At 43.1% G+C, this 15134-nt stretch overlaps 1 protein-coding gene across 4 annotated transcripts in view; it reads right to left on the bottom strand.

Moving 5' to 3' along the window:
* The window catches only part of LOC109432987 (protein takeout), a 71149-nt gene extending 69937 nt beyond the window's left edge, over positions 1-1212 (bottom strand). For 3 of the 4 annotated variants that reach the window (XM_062845164.1, XM_062845165.1, XM_062845166.1), the window contains exons 1-2: positions 934-1212; positions 771-863 (exon numbers count right to left, since the gene is read on the bottom strand). In XM_062845164.1, coding sequence (XP_062701148.1) covers positions 771-863; positions 934-1027 — 187 coding nt within the window. In that variant the 5' untranslated portion in view covers positions 1028-1212. The remainder of the gene's footprint in view (positions 1-770; positions 864-933) is intronic. The other variant, XM_062845163.1, reaches the window with a different exon arrangement.
* Between the last annotated feature and the right edge of the window lie 13922 nt (positions 1213-15134).

Raw genomic sequence — 15134 nt, 5'->3', positions numbered from 1 at the left:
ATGGCATATATTTCCGTATTTTGGGCTGGAAATGCTCTATATCTATATAAAAATGAGTTTGAATTCCCTATGAGGCAATATAACTTACAAACGGATGGAGTAAGTGAAAACATTGGGAAAATACAAAAAATAGTAAGCGCTCGGGAGAACCAATTCCTTCCAAGAATGTATATGCCTCCAGAAATTTCTCTCGAGATTCCTTTTTAAAACTTCTTAAAAGTTTCCAACAGAAGTTTCTCTCGAGATTCCTTTTTAAAACTTCTTAAAAGTTTCCAACAGAAGTTTCTAGAATGCATCTTGAGAATCCTTTTGGGATTCTTCCCGGGGTTCCTCTAGGGATTCCACCTGAAATTTATCAAAATATTTCGCTTAAAGTTTCTCTAGGATTTCTGCCCATTGATTTGGCCTTTAGGAGCACGTCCCATGCAACCCTACAAGTATTTCTTCTAGGACACTTGCATTGATTCCTTCTAAAATTCCTTTTTCCTTTAAACGTATTTTTTTTTTTCAAATTTCCTCCCAGGATTCCTCATGGGAATACCTCAAGATTTCTAGCGGACTGCTACTTGAATATCTACAGCAGTTTCTCTATAGAGATACTCCTCCAGAAATATCTCCAATGTGTCCAAAATAGGAACCCATTTCCTTAATGGTTCCACAGAGCAGATTCTATCTTCATTTTCTCCTTCTCTAAACGAAACATACTCAACAAATTCTCCAGCATATTTCAACAAGCTAAACGAAAAACATATCACGTGTATTGTACTCACCTGTCACAAGTTTATCGAATAATCCTTGTACTGACTCAGTGGAGCAGGCTACAAAATCTGCGTCCGAAAATCTGCATGTTTTAATGAAGGCAGCTACAATAAAAGGATACCAAAATCATTCACTTTCACTGTTAACTCATATGGTGCTACAAGAGCAACCTACGTTTAACATCAAACTTTTCCGTCGAACATAGCTGCAAAGCCAACAACACTTGCAGAACCACAACCAAAACCAACTTGTTAACCGAATTTTCCATTTTGTTCGCGTTCGTGTAGAACTACCTCAATTTAATCAAACGACACTATCTCGCAAATCCGGTTTCCACTCAATTAATCACCGCCACTGACTGTGCACTTGAGGTTCTAGACCACGAACTCCAAACGAAAACTTCCAGTTCTACCCGAGCTCTCCAAAGATCAACCAATATCTGAAAAGCCTCGGCCGCCAGCATGCAGTTAAATATCAAGCAAGCCACACGGACGGGTGGCTCAGAATTACCTGCAGGTTCTCGTTCTAACTGAAAACGGCCGGTAGCACCGGCTATTCGCAACCGCGTTCTCTCTCGCGCGATGCATCATTGCGATCATGCGTCCACCTGAAATGCACCTCCGCACCGGAGTCGACCGCGGTGCATTCGGATATCCGACGATGGCGCGTGCTTCCATCGTCATCGGCGCCGACGACGAGCTGCATTGCTCGCAGTGATCAACCGGCCGGTCTGAGTAGATATAGGGATGCTGTGTGGTCAAGCGCGGTGCAACTTAGAATCACCGATCGACGACGATGCAGGACCGCCTCAGCTCGGAGATTCAGATGAGCTAGTCGGTCGTTTGAGGAGGTGTGTTTCAGGGTGTACACGATGATAATATTTAATAATCGTGCGTGACGGACAAGCTTAGAACAAAAAACTTCATACAGCGCTGCGTGTAACGTGTAACTGTAACTGTAAACAGTGTTCTCGGTAAATTTATTTTAGTTAGAGAATACGTAAGGCCGGTCTCTTGACATGTGAATTACAATTCCCACGGCGGGCAGCTACTATGGCAGATGATTTCGCCAGCTGATTACAAGCCTAATGGATCAGCAAACAGATGATTTTGTTGCAGGCGTTCGTTGCTCGCACAATATTTATTACGGATGACCAGGTGAAGATTTCTCTGCTAATGGAGCAACGATCACGTGCATCAGCTGCTTATTTCTTGTAATAACGAATGTCATAAAAAGATTTTATTGTGGCAGATGCAGTGACTTGAAAGATAATATCCGAAATGATGCGACAATGTCATCGCTTTTTTTTTTTGTTAATTGGTTTAACGTCGATTTAATGTTTTGTTGAAAAATCGGGTCTAGAATAAAATGTTTCAAGAATAATAGCTGAGAGACAAGCCATTTATTAACCAATATCGTACAGATTACTGCAAAATTGTTTATATTTGTTACCTCTTCTTTATTGAAAAAGGAAATTTGCTAATTAGACACTCATTGCGGTCATTTCAACATAAACAATGTTCTGGTAATCCGTCTCGCGTCTTTTGAAGCATTCTTCGTCCTCTGCCACCATTAGATATTGTGGGTTTAGCACTAAATTGATTTCCGAAAAAACTTCATTGACTTCCGCTGCCTTTCCTTTGCGTTAAACATAACGTCGGAAGTAGTGCGCTGTATAGAAAACCAGATTTACTGTTCAGCGCACTACTTCCGACGTTATGTTTAACGCATAGGAAAGGCAGCGGAGGTCAATGAAGTTTTTTTGGAAATCAATTTAGTGCTAAACCCACAATACATACCGCGTCCTTTGGGATCGTGCGGTATGCACTGACCACCCTAAGGCATATCAGCCTGTGGGTACTCTCGACTCGAGTCGCTTCACGTTTCGGTTAACCACTAGCACACTCGACCATGCAGCGGAGTCATACCGTGAAATGGAGACCGCTAGCAGCTTATGCTTACTCGAGACTATTGCCGAGCTACTTGGCATTATCTTTGACAATGTCATTATCGTCCTTTTGCTGGGATACTCCACGTGGCTTCTGAATTTCAGCTTATCGTCGATCATGACCCCCAATTACTTCAGTGAGCGCTTAGATTTGATCGTGCACCCGCATGTAGTAACCAAGTGCGGTTTTTAACCCCCACCTTCTCCGTTTTATGATTCGCGAGTACCAACTATCTAGACTTCTTCCACCTCCTCTATCTCGCCATATACCATGAGGGTAATGTCATATGCAAAGCAGACCAGCTTTACACCCGATGGATGTTTGAGCCTCAATACCCTATCATACACCGCGTTTCATAATACCGGGCCCAGGCCGGAGCCCTGAGGTTCTCCCGCGGTGATGTTGTAGCTCCTCTAACCTTCCTCGTGTTATAGATTAGCATCCTGTTCTTGAAGTAGATCTCCAGTATCCGACATAGCCTAACCGGTACTCATAGGTATTTCATGGTGCACTCAATGGCGGTCGACTCAGTTGAACGCATCCTTTACGTCCAATGTGACGACCGCGTAATAGCTGATGTCCGTTCGTTTCTTTTGGAACACTATCTAGGCCGTTTTCGTTACAGCCCTAATAGCGTCCACTGTCGATCGACCCTTTCGAAAGCTGAACTGATTATCCGAGAGGCCAGAGTCATCGGGTTTCTCGGTATAGACCATCAGCCTCGGCAGAATGATCCGTTCCGATAGTTTCCCGGTGGTGTCCAGAAGGCAGATAGGTCTGTATGTCGACGGGTCGCCAGGTGGCTTCCCGAGTTTAGGCAGTAGAACCAATCTTTGCCTTTCCCACCTCTACGGAAATTCGCCTCTGTCTAGGCATATCTGCATAGCCATTCTGAACATGTCTGAACATGGCTGTCTTGATGGCTACTGACGGGACACGGAGCTTTGTTCAAATTAAGCGACTTCACTGTTGTGATGAGCTTGTCGCTCGTCACCGCCTCACTTTGGCCAGTCGCTACAACGTTGATCTTCGCTACATCGTTTCCTCGATCTACTGTAGCATCTCGGTAAAGTGTTCAGAGGGTGCTGACGCGCCCTTCGTTTGGGCAATGACTACTCTGTAGGCACCACTCCAAGGGATCGTGTTAGCTGCCTGACAGAGATTTACAAGCACGCCCACTTATGTGCCTTAATCTCTTTGCTCAATGCCAGTTTAACCATCCTGTAGGCATCACTTCGTTCTATTCTATCCTCATCGGTGCGAGCTTTTTGCATCCTCCTTCTAGCTCTTAGGCAAGATGCGCGGAGTTCTGCGATTTCTGGACACCGCCAGTATACCGGTTTGTGTCCATTTCTGGGTAGGAATCGCCTTGGCATTGCATCGTCACATGCATAGCATAGGGTTCTGACTAGATCATCACTGCATAGATCGTCGATGTTATTTGTCAGAAGCAATCGCTCCATAAATGCCGGCTTATCGAAGCGCGAGGTCAGCCATCACCAATGACGGTCGATGAACTTCGGCTGTGGCCGTCTTCCTCCGTGTTCCACCCTATATCGAACCGCCAGATGGTCAGTGTGTGTGTATTGTTACCGAATGGTAACATTTTGTTTTGCTCTGTTGCGATGTGGGAGAGCACCGCAGCACCCACAGTGGGACGGTAGGCTCAAACCTTGGCTCAAACACTTTGTTAAGCTAGCAACGTCCAAATCTAATCGATGGACGGCAGATGAGCTAACGCTACCAACGCACAGCACAACTGATGGGTGGGCTGGGCGACCGCGACAGTCAGATGACGGATGCGGGAAAACGCAGCACCTACAAACCGTCAAAAAGGAGTGCTGAGAAGGGCTAAGAAATAGCGAGGCCGATGGGAGTCCAGGAGTTGTTCTTAACACCGGTCGCGTGAAGTTGATCCTTTAGACACGATATCAGATTACGACGGTCTGCAGATTACGACGGAAAAACTGCTCAACAGACACCCTAACAGGAAGGTTAGGGTAGTGTAGGGTTAAGGCCGTCTTCTACAACACTAGTAAAAGCCAGGACTACTCTCTCCTCGACCCACTAAAACACATTCCTATGGTCGCCAAACCCTACGTCTTTCCGGAACCACCAAGAAGGCATTGCTTCAGAGAGGGGCTAGTGCACATCGCACCCTCAAGGTTAGCTGCGTAGCCTAGCAGCAACGAACATCGATGACTCGCTCTGGAGAGTCCATCACGGTAACATGCTAGCGCTTAGCCAGTTTCCCGAGAGGTCCTCGCCACTCCCTTTGTCCTCGGAAAGCGGGCAGGGTCAACCCCGCCCGCGCCCAACTGCTTGGCAGACATCAAGAACTGATGCCCACGTGCAACCCGATCTGACCTGCTCGTAAGGAAGGGTATCACTACCCTTCAGGCCCTATCAGGTTGCTGACGGCAGGGTCTCCACCTGTCCCGACCCTTGCCGGGGACCCCTTTCCAACCGCGGGCTCGGATCCAACCCAATAGACCGACGCCACGACAGCATCGCTACCGAGACTTCCTCTCCGCGGCCACTTAATCGCTGTAAGGGTCGATCTCGATCGCAGGGTACCGGTATGACCTACGAAGCCGACTTCGAACCCCTGGACCACCTCTTGTACTGCATCTGGACTAGCCATTCTCCGAGTCCATGCGCCACCTCCTCTGTAGCTCCCAGACGATATGGGGAATAGCCGTTGAAACGGCGTTCCAGTCAAACTCATCCCTACACATCCTTTGGACCAAATTGTCCGGAGTTGTGTCCTCCCCGCTTGTGGCAAGCATGCGGCCACGCATTGTGTGAAAACGCGGGCACACGAACAAAACGTGTTCCGCCGTTTCTTCTAAACCATTGCACACTGGGCATTTGGGAGAATCCGCATGCCCGAAACGGTTTAGATACTATCGGAAGCAACCATGACCTGTAAGGACCTGTGTCAGGTGGAATGTAACTTCCCCATGGCGCCTATTAATTCAACTATCTACCCTCGGTATCAACCTATGCGTCCACCTTCTTTTGGTGGAATTGTTCCACGCGCGCTGCCATTTGAGCACAGAGGCCATCCTGGCAGTAATGACGCAGAGAGCGTCGTGTGACACGTCACGGTACGCGCTCACAACCCTCAGGCACATAAGCCTGTAAGTACTTTTCAGCTTCCGTCGGTAATATTCAGTACTTAGTGCGGTACCCCACGCCGGGCCGCCATACCTAAGTATGGACGTAGCAACACAAGCCAGAAGCTTGCGCTTACTGGCGTACACCGCAGAGCTGTTGGACATTATCCGGGACAGTGCCGCAATAGCTGTGGAGGCATAATCGACGTGGCTACCGAAGGTAAGCTTATCGTCGATCATCACGCCCAAGTGTTTGATGGAGCACTTTGACATGATCGTGCACTCTCCTACACTGATCTCCGTCTGCTGCTCCGACTTCCGGTTGTTAACAACCGTCACCTCTGTCTTGTGGTGAGCCAGCTCCAGTTTCCTAGACCGCATCCACGCCTCCACAACCTTGATCGAGTGGTTGGTAGTCAACTTCACCTCCTCGATCGTTTCACCGTAGACTTCGAGCGTAATGTCGTCGGCAAATCCGACAATCTCCACTCCCACTGGGTACTCTAACCTCAACACCTCGTCGTACAAGACATTCCATAACACCAAACCCAGGATGGAACATTGCGGGACTCCCAAGGGGACTCCTGAGGTTATGTGAAATCTCTTCCGACCATACGCGACAACTTGTGACGTAGTTGGGGGGGCAAAATCAATGAAATTCGGATAATATCGACGCACTTCATCTAGTTTAGGCATATTCACGTGAAAACTAGTGCATTGAGCTGAAAAAAGTTGAATATTGTCCAATTTTGAAGAGCTTCGCCCCCCCAACTACGTCACAAGTTGGCGCCTATGCTTCCGACCCACCTCCGTGTCGTAGACTAGTACACGATTCTGAAAGTAACTTTCGAGAATCTTGTACAGGTACTCCGGTATCCCCAGACACAAAAGCGCATCGGCGATAGCAGACCAGCTGGCGCTATTAAACGCATTCCTTACATCTAGAGTCACTACCGCGCAGAAGCGAATTTCCCTCCTCTTAGGCTCGAGTGCTTTCTAGGCGGTTTTTGTAAGCGTCTACGGTGGACCTCCCCTTCCGGAAGCCGTACTGGTTGCTCGAAAGACCATTTTCGCCCTCAGTGAACCTCAACATTCTATTGAGGATGATCTTTTCGAGCACCTTCCCCGCTGTGTCAATCAAGCATAGTGGTCTATATGCCGACGGGTCTCTGTGTGGTTTCCCCGCCTTTGGCAATAGTAACAGGCTCTGCCTCTTCCAAGCTTCTGGGAAAACTCCCTCGTCCAAGCATTTCTACATAGCAGGCAGACCTGAACATCTCGGGAGCCTCTGAAATAGCTACTTGTAAGCCCAGGTTCGGAACTCCGTCCCCCTATGGTTTAGAAGAAAAAAAAAGCCTTTCGGTGATCCAACACGACTGCTGTAGCCACCCCAGTCCGCCAAGTCATTTGGGGGTCCCACACGATTGGTCCTGTCGACCATCGACTCATCACCTCGCCTCCGCGGATTCCCTCCGCCTCTCACGAAGTCAACCGCTTCCCGAGGTTAGGGCCGCCGATCCGTGACGCCCGAAGCCGCCCCGCGGGTCACCACCAAGCTCCCGTCTATCCGCACGTCCAAATACCGGGGTGGTTCGAAGCCGGTGACCAACCAAGACGCACGACCTGTCCATCAGTGCGCTCCGCTGGTTCATAACCGCTGCCTAACAGTGTCGCTCGACCCTTTCGACCACGCCTTCATCTACGTAAGCTTGTGGTGGTTGAATACCACCGCAGAGAACAGACATCCAAGTCCAGTTCCGAAACTGTGTAAGCAATTTAACGGCCATTTGAAATCGGCAACACAAGTGGCAATAGCGTGGCGCTGCAATCGATTAATTTCCCATACTAATTTAATTCACCACTTGAAATGTTTCAATTCACCACTGACTGTGGCAATATGGTGTTTGGTGGCGTTAGTGTTGTCATCGTATATTGGTTTGCAACCTTACTCAAGTAGAGATTCAAATCCTTACACAACATTCTGAATGAAATTTGTTCTAGCTTGGATGTCTGTTCTCTGTGATACCACTGCACCGCCGCACATGACCACCGCTCACCGCTGAATCGTCAATAAATTGTAAGTTAATTCCATTTAATATTTATAGGACTCCCACATAAGCTCTCCCCTACTAACACGCCCTGGGACCCGGGGGGTAGAAGAAGGCCTTGTGTGGCCACCCCGGAAGCGGCCGTTGGCCCAAGACCAGCCCGTTGGGGCTTAGGCCAGTCCCCGTCTGGGACGGCACAACTACACCCGGGGTCAACACGTTTCAGTTTCCATCGTCGACCCTTCAAGTCGAGCTAGGGTTTAGACCCGGGCCTCAGAAGGTCACATCAGCGATGGACTCAGCACCGTTCCTATGCCCTCGTTCGCGACAGCCACGCTCAGTTTAGTAAGTGGGTGGTAATTTCAAATTGTAGACCAAGAAGGAAAATTGTTTTAACTTGACTCAATAGATGTTCACACATTTGATGATGGCTGAATGAAGTAGGCCAAAACGTTATGCCAAAACAAATGGAGTCTTTTTTGACCGAAAAAAATCAACAAATTTCGAAACATAAAACTCAACGGTGACTAAAACCCCACAAACGGAAAACGACCGGTTGTACAGATCGCTGCTTGTTTGGCCTTATCCGCTACCCAGTTCCCGTTATCGGGAGGGATGTGGTATGGGTCCGATAGTAGGGCGATGTCTATTCTTGATAGCGAGACTGACTGCCACAGCAACTGTTGTGCAGCTTCACAGTGGTTCAGGTTTAACCCGCCCGTCGTGTGACCCTTGTTCGCCGTGCAAAGCAGGCATTTTGGTGCCGAGTTGCACTCCCTGACGATGTGGCCTACTACTTCGCACTTCCTGCAGAGATTGTCAGAGATTGCTCATGTCAGGGCTTTTACTCGCACACGACTTGTGTCTTTGCTTGCTGCACTTGTAGTCTACAATGCAAGTTACATGCAAGTTATTACAAGTTGTAGAACGCGGCTGAGCAGGCACATCGATTACACTAGTTTACAGAATTTTTGAACTCGGTAAGCTGATGATCATTTTTGGTGTAGAATCATGCCCTGAGTTCGAAAACGCGAAAGAAAAAAATTACAGTAGTGCGGATTTTTTTTTCGACTTTCCATACAAGGTTGATGATTTGAAATCGATTTTTGTTTTATTTTTAAGCAAAGTCGCTCACTTTAAACATCTCATTCTCCGTAATCAATGCTTCGATTGAGCTGAAATTTTTACTGTAACTCGTCTACATATGATATGTCAACTAAACGTCGAGAAAGAATTTTTAAGTTGTTTTTTTCTTATTGCTAAAAATACATTTCTTCAAAAGTTTTTGGGAATTTGGCTAAAATTTAAGAAGATCGTCCCTAAAGCTCGCCAATATCTTGAATTTCATCAATCTGACGCAAAACCTGTATTCAGATGATCGAATGGTATTGTATTCAGCTTTCAATTGGTGAAAAAAGATTTAAAATTGGTTGAACAAAACGCAATATATTTCAATTTTAGTAAATTACATATTTTGAAAAGTTGTAAAACTCGATATTGAGCTAAAACTCAAAATCTGTTCTACTTTAAATCGTGATCCAAGGGTTCTCTTTCTCTTGGCTCGGTTGGCCCCTTGTTTTCTTGGGTTGGCCTGCAGGGGCTTAGTTTCCCTGTCCCTTGCGCTCTTCCTTGCACTCGTAGACCGCGCTCTTCTTTTCAACAGACCTCGTTTGAGATCCTTGCTGATGTTGCTGCGCCCGCTCGTGCAAACGATCAGCTCCTTCAGCTGCTCGGCGACTACCAATACAAACATGGATTTCCTCTCCTGTTGCGGTTCAGCGCCCGCGTGTAGTCTGCGCCAGTCATCTGGGTCTCCTCGGCCGGCGCAGCACCGCTTCGTGCTCCTCCTGCTAATTGCTCGCTGGTGGGTAGTCCAGCTTCCACCCTCACCCCTCGTAGTGACGATCTCGCCAACCCGCCTCACGCGAACGGGTTAGCCGGCGCATCCTCTGCTACACCGCTATCGCTCACTTTTTGGTTTGTATTTTAGTATTCATGGCTGTTGGCCCACCCTAAAGCCGCTATCGCTCACTACCAATGCAGTAGTCGCAAATGAACCTGATGGTTATGCAAGCAGGGAGCCCACACGAGTGTTGGCACAGAAGTATTGCGCATTGCGCAGTTATAAGTGCGACGATGAAGGGCGGAATGTCAAATAAAAGTGCGACTTTGCGTCAGATCGTTCCGGTGTCTTCACCGCACTTATTCATTAGCTCGTGATGAATAAGTGCGGTGAAGACACCGGAACGATTTGATGCAATATCGCACTTTTATTTGAGATTCCGCACTTTGTCGCAGTCCAGTTAGCAATGCAATAAACTAAAGGTACCTAATAATGATTTCTGTGCAACCAAAACTTACGCTGCAGTGGATCTCCTATAACATGTGTGCTGCTAGCACATGGGGGGTACCTGAGGGGTCAATCCTGGGCCCAGTACTGTGGAAGGCAACGTATGCCTTGCTGAGGTAATGAAAACACTATCGATCGTCGGTCTTGATGATCCGAGCGTCGCCTTTTCTACCTCTTCCTGAAAACGTGCCTAGTCTTCTCCTGTCTCTTTCCCATCTACAGTATGACCCATAAAAAAATGCGACATTCCATTTTTTGCAGTATTTGATGATTTTTAATGAAATAATCCCAATGAATTAAACTTTTTTGGATTAGGATAAAATAAGGAGGTCATTGTCATACAGGATCTCTAAAATTTTTGTCAAAATATTCATAGGTTACGTATATGGGGTACCTTATAATTGTTAACCATTTCTAAATAAAATCAAATTTTCCTATAATTTTCATAGCAAAATGAACTAAGATAAAAACTTTTAAACACATGGAAACCATGAAGAAATATGTACTCTTTAATACGCCCATGTTTGAAAAATATTTTAGAAATAATTTCAAATGTTTAGGAAACAAAAACTAAAAAAGGTGCTACACATTAAAAACCGTATTTAAGATAAATTAATAAAAAACTTAACACTGTTAAAACATTTTTCAAAACATTTTTTTGTCGATGAAGCCATATATACCTACCTTTATGATAGGTACAAATACTATGTACTTAAAAACAATTTCATGCTTAAAACATAATATTTTCTAAAAATTATCATTTGTCAAATAATTCAATTTTCACAAAATGTCTCTTAATTTATAAGTTAATATTTTTTTCGTGCTTGTCCGACGAACCAACCAACTCCTGAAGACCTTATGCAGCCATAAAAGTACTATTTTGAAAATAAAATTTGATTGAATGTGATTGAAAGCAATTGAACAGCCTCTGGCGCGTGGACGATTTCGACATCCATATGTTCAACGTTATATTTCCGAAGGTATTTGCATGGAATCAGTCTATATTCCTTTGCCATTATAAGATTAGTGGCTCTACTTTACTATCCAATAGATACATGCGAGGTTAATCAGTTCGAAGTAGGGGAACGATGACTTTGAAAACTGTCGCATTTTTTTATGGGTCATACTGTATGTATCTCTTATCCACAAGCGTTGAAGACGCGTGCATCTTCCTAGTACGTTATATCTTTTTGTAACCGTGGACTCATATAAGGCAACAGCCCACCTCCCTTTTCAGGCACACCCTACCCAGTCATCTTGGAGAACTCACGGGCGTTGTTATCCTTTTGTAAGGACTGTTCAATTTATAAAACGGACAACTTTACAAGGCTATAAAAAGAAGACGCGTAGCTCAAATTTAACCACCCTTGCTTCGTTGTTCAGTACATCATCTCTCATTATGGTAACCATTTTTGAATCGAATATAAATAGTTTTATCTTATAGAAAATCGGTTAGGTGTTAAATGAGGTCAATTTTCAGATGGCTGAAAATTGAAACTATATATAAAATTATTGTTCACATATGGTATATCGTTTTTAATATCGGAAAAGTATGTGCCATGCTGCAGCAGCATGAGTAGTGAACATTATGGCGAAATTTAAACTCAATTGGAAAATTAGTTGTTGGGATATTAAAGTCTCAAGTGAGTTTAGATTTTTTTTAAATAAAATTCAATTGTAAAGCAAAAAGAGTATGAAAATATTAAATAAACATTTTTTTATGCATCCAGTCGAAAGTAGGAATAATGTGGTTTAAAATGCAGAAAACTGCTTCTTAATAGCATTGCTGGTTTGGTAACTGTGCACCATTACAGGCACAGTAATCAAAACAGTTTCGTTCTATGAAGGTTATTCTAAATAACAATGCAACCTTATGCAAGTTTTGCATAACAATGAAGTTGGAACTAAAAACTTTACTTCCGATTATTATTAAATGAGGTGTAGGAGCAACTTTGTTGAAAATAAATAATCTTAAGATTCGCTAGAGTCGAAAATCTCCATCAATGGAGCAAAAAGTATGCAATTTTTTACTAAGACCATCTTTGTGGATTAAATTTTTGATGCAGAATGCAATTAAAAGTAAATTTTTCTTCTGTATCATCCAGAAAGCAGTATTCTACTACTCTGGACAAATTTTCAGCCGAATCCGTAGGGCTATTGCAGCATAGGACTTAATAAAATATTTTTCAATAATTTCTATGAAAACAAGGCAATTCACAGTATCAAGCTGGAGGCTGCTTGGTGCATTATTACTGACCAACTATTGAGCTTTACCTTTAGTAGAATAGTATAAGATTCCAATACATTAAAAACTTCATGAAAATGTGCATGTTAAGTATGTGAAAAGTTATGTCGAATTTCAAGAAATGGGGTTTTATTGATGTTTTACGAAAACCGCTTCAGTTATACAGTAAAGAACATTTTGCATAATGTTATATTTTTCCTACATTTGAGAATAGCTATAGAAAGTAATGCAAAAAACTGATAATGATTTTATTGAAAAATAAAAAAGATATCGCACAAGCAAGTTGTCCGTTTTATAAATTGAACAGACCTTAGTTGCAGTTTAGGCCAAACGTTCACATATGCCACTTTTTTTTATACTAGTGCAAGTGCGACGAATAACTGGCATTTAACTGCAGCATACCAAACTCAGGTATCATACCAAGACAAGGAACTGGTTGGTTATTCGGATATTGAAAATAGCTTATTTAGGTATTATGCAGGTACCCGAGCCAAATTCAACAACAAAATTACAGCAAATCGAAAACATGATTTGTATTCAGCAACAAATTGATATCACATTTTGATATCAGTTTCTCTTTGCTTAATTTGATTTCAAATTTTGTTTTCGATTTGCTGTCAATTTAATGTAAGTACAAAGTGTTAGAATAGATTTCAATCTTTTAGTAAACTATGTAAGTAATTCTAAGTAGGGAGATATCATAAGTGCAATTATATTATTGCATTTATGATATGATATCAACCGAAAAACTCTTCATTTAACGATTTTTATTTTTATTTTACGCTGATAACAAAAACAGTTATGCATTTATGATATGATATCAACCGAAAAACTCTTCATTTAACGATTTTTATTTTCATTTTACGCTGATAACAAAAACAGTTATCTATTTGCTATCATCAATAGCAGGAATTAATTTCAATTTCAATCACAGGAACATTTTTCTGCTCTCATTTTTGATGTTTTAACTGTTAAAACGACCAAAATGACAACAGCCTGAGTTATCAAAATTTGCAATATCACAACATCAAAATTAGTTTTCAATTAGCTATCAGACTTTGCTCGGGTATTGAGTCACCGACGAAAAATATCTCAGCGAGTTATTGGTTTGTTACGCAATTATGGAAAAATCACTATTGTAACGGATATCTTGTGGCTAGTTCAGACAATCGTGTGGGTATCCCCAATATGGATGAGCACGAGTACGAAGAGCTGAGTAACCACGTTAGTTCATTTTTTCAAATGAATTCATTTCGTATCGACTGAGCCATATGCACAAAAATGCATATAAAACCGGTAGTCATCCTCACATATGCAACCTAGACCATCCTCGAGGAGAACATGTAAGCACTTGACGTATTCGAGCGAAGTGTACTAGGTATTATCTATGTATGGTAAAGTGCAGGCAAACGTTGTGTGGTGGAAATGGATTTATTACGCTGGGAATTCAACCCATTCATGACCATCCGCAAATGCAGTGAACGTGTGAGCTTCGTGACCACAAGACGGGGCCAATTGTCGCACGAGTTGCAAGTGAAATGCGAAAAGTGTTCACGCAGTAATAAAGACCATTGTATATATTACATTTACATAAATGAAAGACCACATAAGCAGCAACGCGGTATAAGTAACTACAAATAGTTATTGAGTAATTAATGACACTCACTCATCTGTAGACACTAGACACTTCGAGGTCAAAGCGCAGTTCAAGCCACCCAGTCATTAATAATGCTCATCCTATCAATTGAACTAAGAACTTCCCACCAACAGAAATGATCATCTAACACCCAAGCATTCAGTCAACTTTAACGAGATTGGTTACGGTTTCCATAATTACTCAACTAACTTCCCGTCTAATTAGTGACTACACTGCTGAGCAGTGCCGAGCGCTTCCCATTTTCAAATGATATGTGTTGGGCGTTTAGTCAACAACTATTATACAATCCGATAGAGTTAATCACATTTCTCATAATATTGAATCAAAGGATTAATGGGGTGCTGACTGCTATGGGGCCGTAGCGCAAAACAAGACATTTTTACGATTTTTAACATACCTCCTCCTTGTAAGGTTTTTTTTGTACAAAAAAAAAACAAATCTTTCTCTATGAGGCGTTAGACTTTTCAAACCCACCTCCCTTCCAACTGCATCACAGCAAATCAGCTCAATTGAATGTAAGATAACTGAGAAATCGCATTTGTTTGAAAGTGACGACTGTGTTTCACTCGATAATTGGGTTGTTTAATGAATAAAATATTGCTATTTTCTATAGCCTAATCGAAATAGCTCTTTTTTTCTGAGTATTACGTGATTTTATTGGATTCCAATACCTTTATTTTGATGGTCAAATTAACAAAACAGTTTTAAATTTCGTGGATAGAATGACAGTTCAATCGCTAAAATGACAGTTCGACCCGAACAAAAAATTTTCCTCATACAAACTTTAAATGCATTTTAAGAATAGATTCTGGACTCCAAAAATTATGAAATTTTGGATTTAGACTAATTTTAGGGCGGGGAATCCGATTATGAAATAATCTGGATACCCCTAAAGAACCCAATTGCAATTATCTCTTAATTTCTCGTCAATGTAGTCATTCTGCAGTATTGTCTCAATTTATCCTTGTATAAAAATGTTGAATTTTATATTTTTAATTGTTTGCATT

This window comes from Aedes albopictus, chromosome 1 (genome assembly GCF_035046485.1).
Source record: "Aedes albopictus strain Foshan chromosome 1, AalbF5, whole genome shotgun sequence".
Lineage (NCBI taxonomy): Eukaryota > Metazoa > Arthropoda > Insecta > Diptera > Culicidae > Aedes > Aedes albopictus.
The sequence above is the reverse complement of the archived record's forward strand: the minus strand, read 5'-3'. Positions and strand labels throughout refer to the sequence as shown.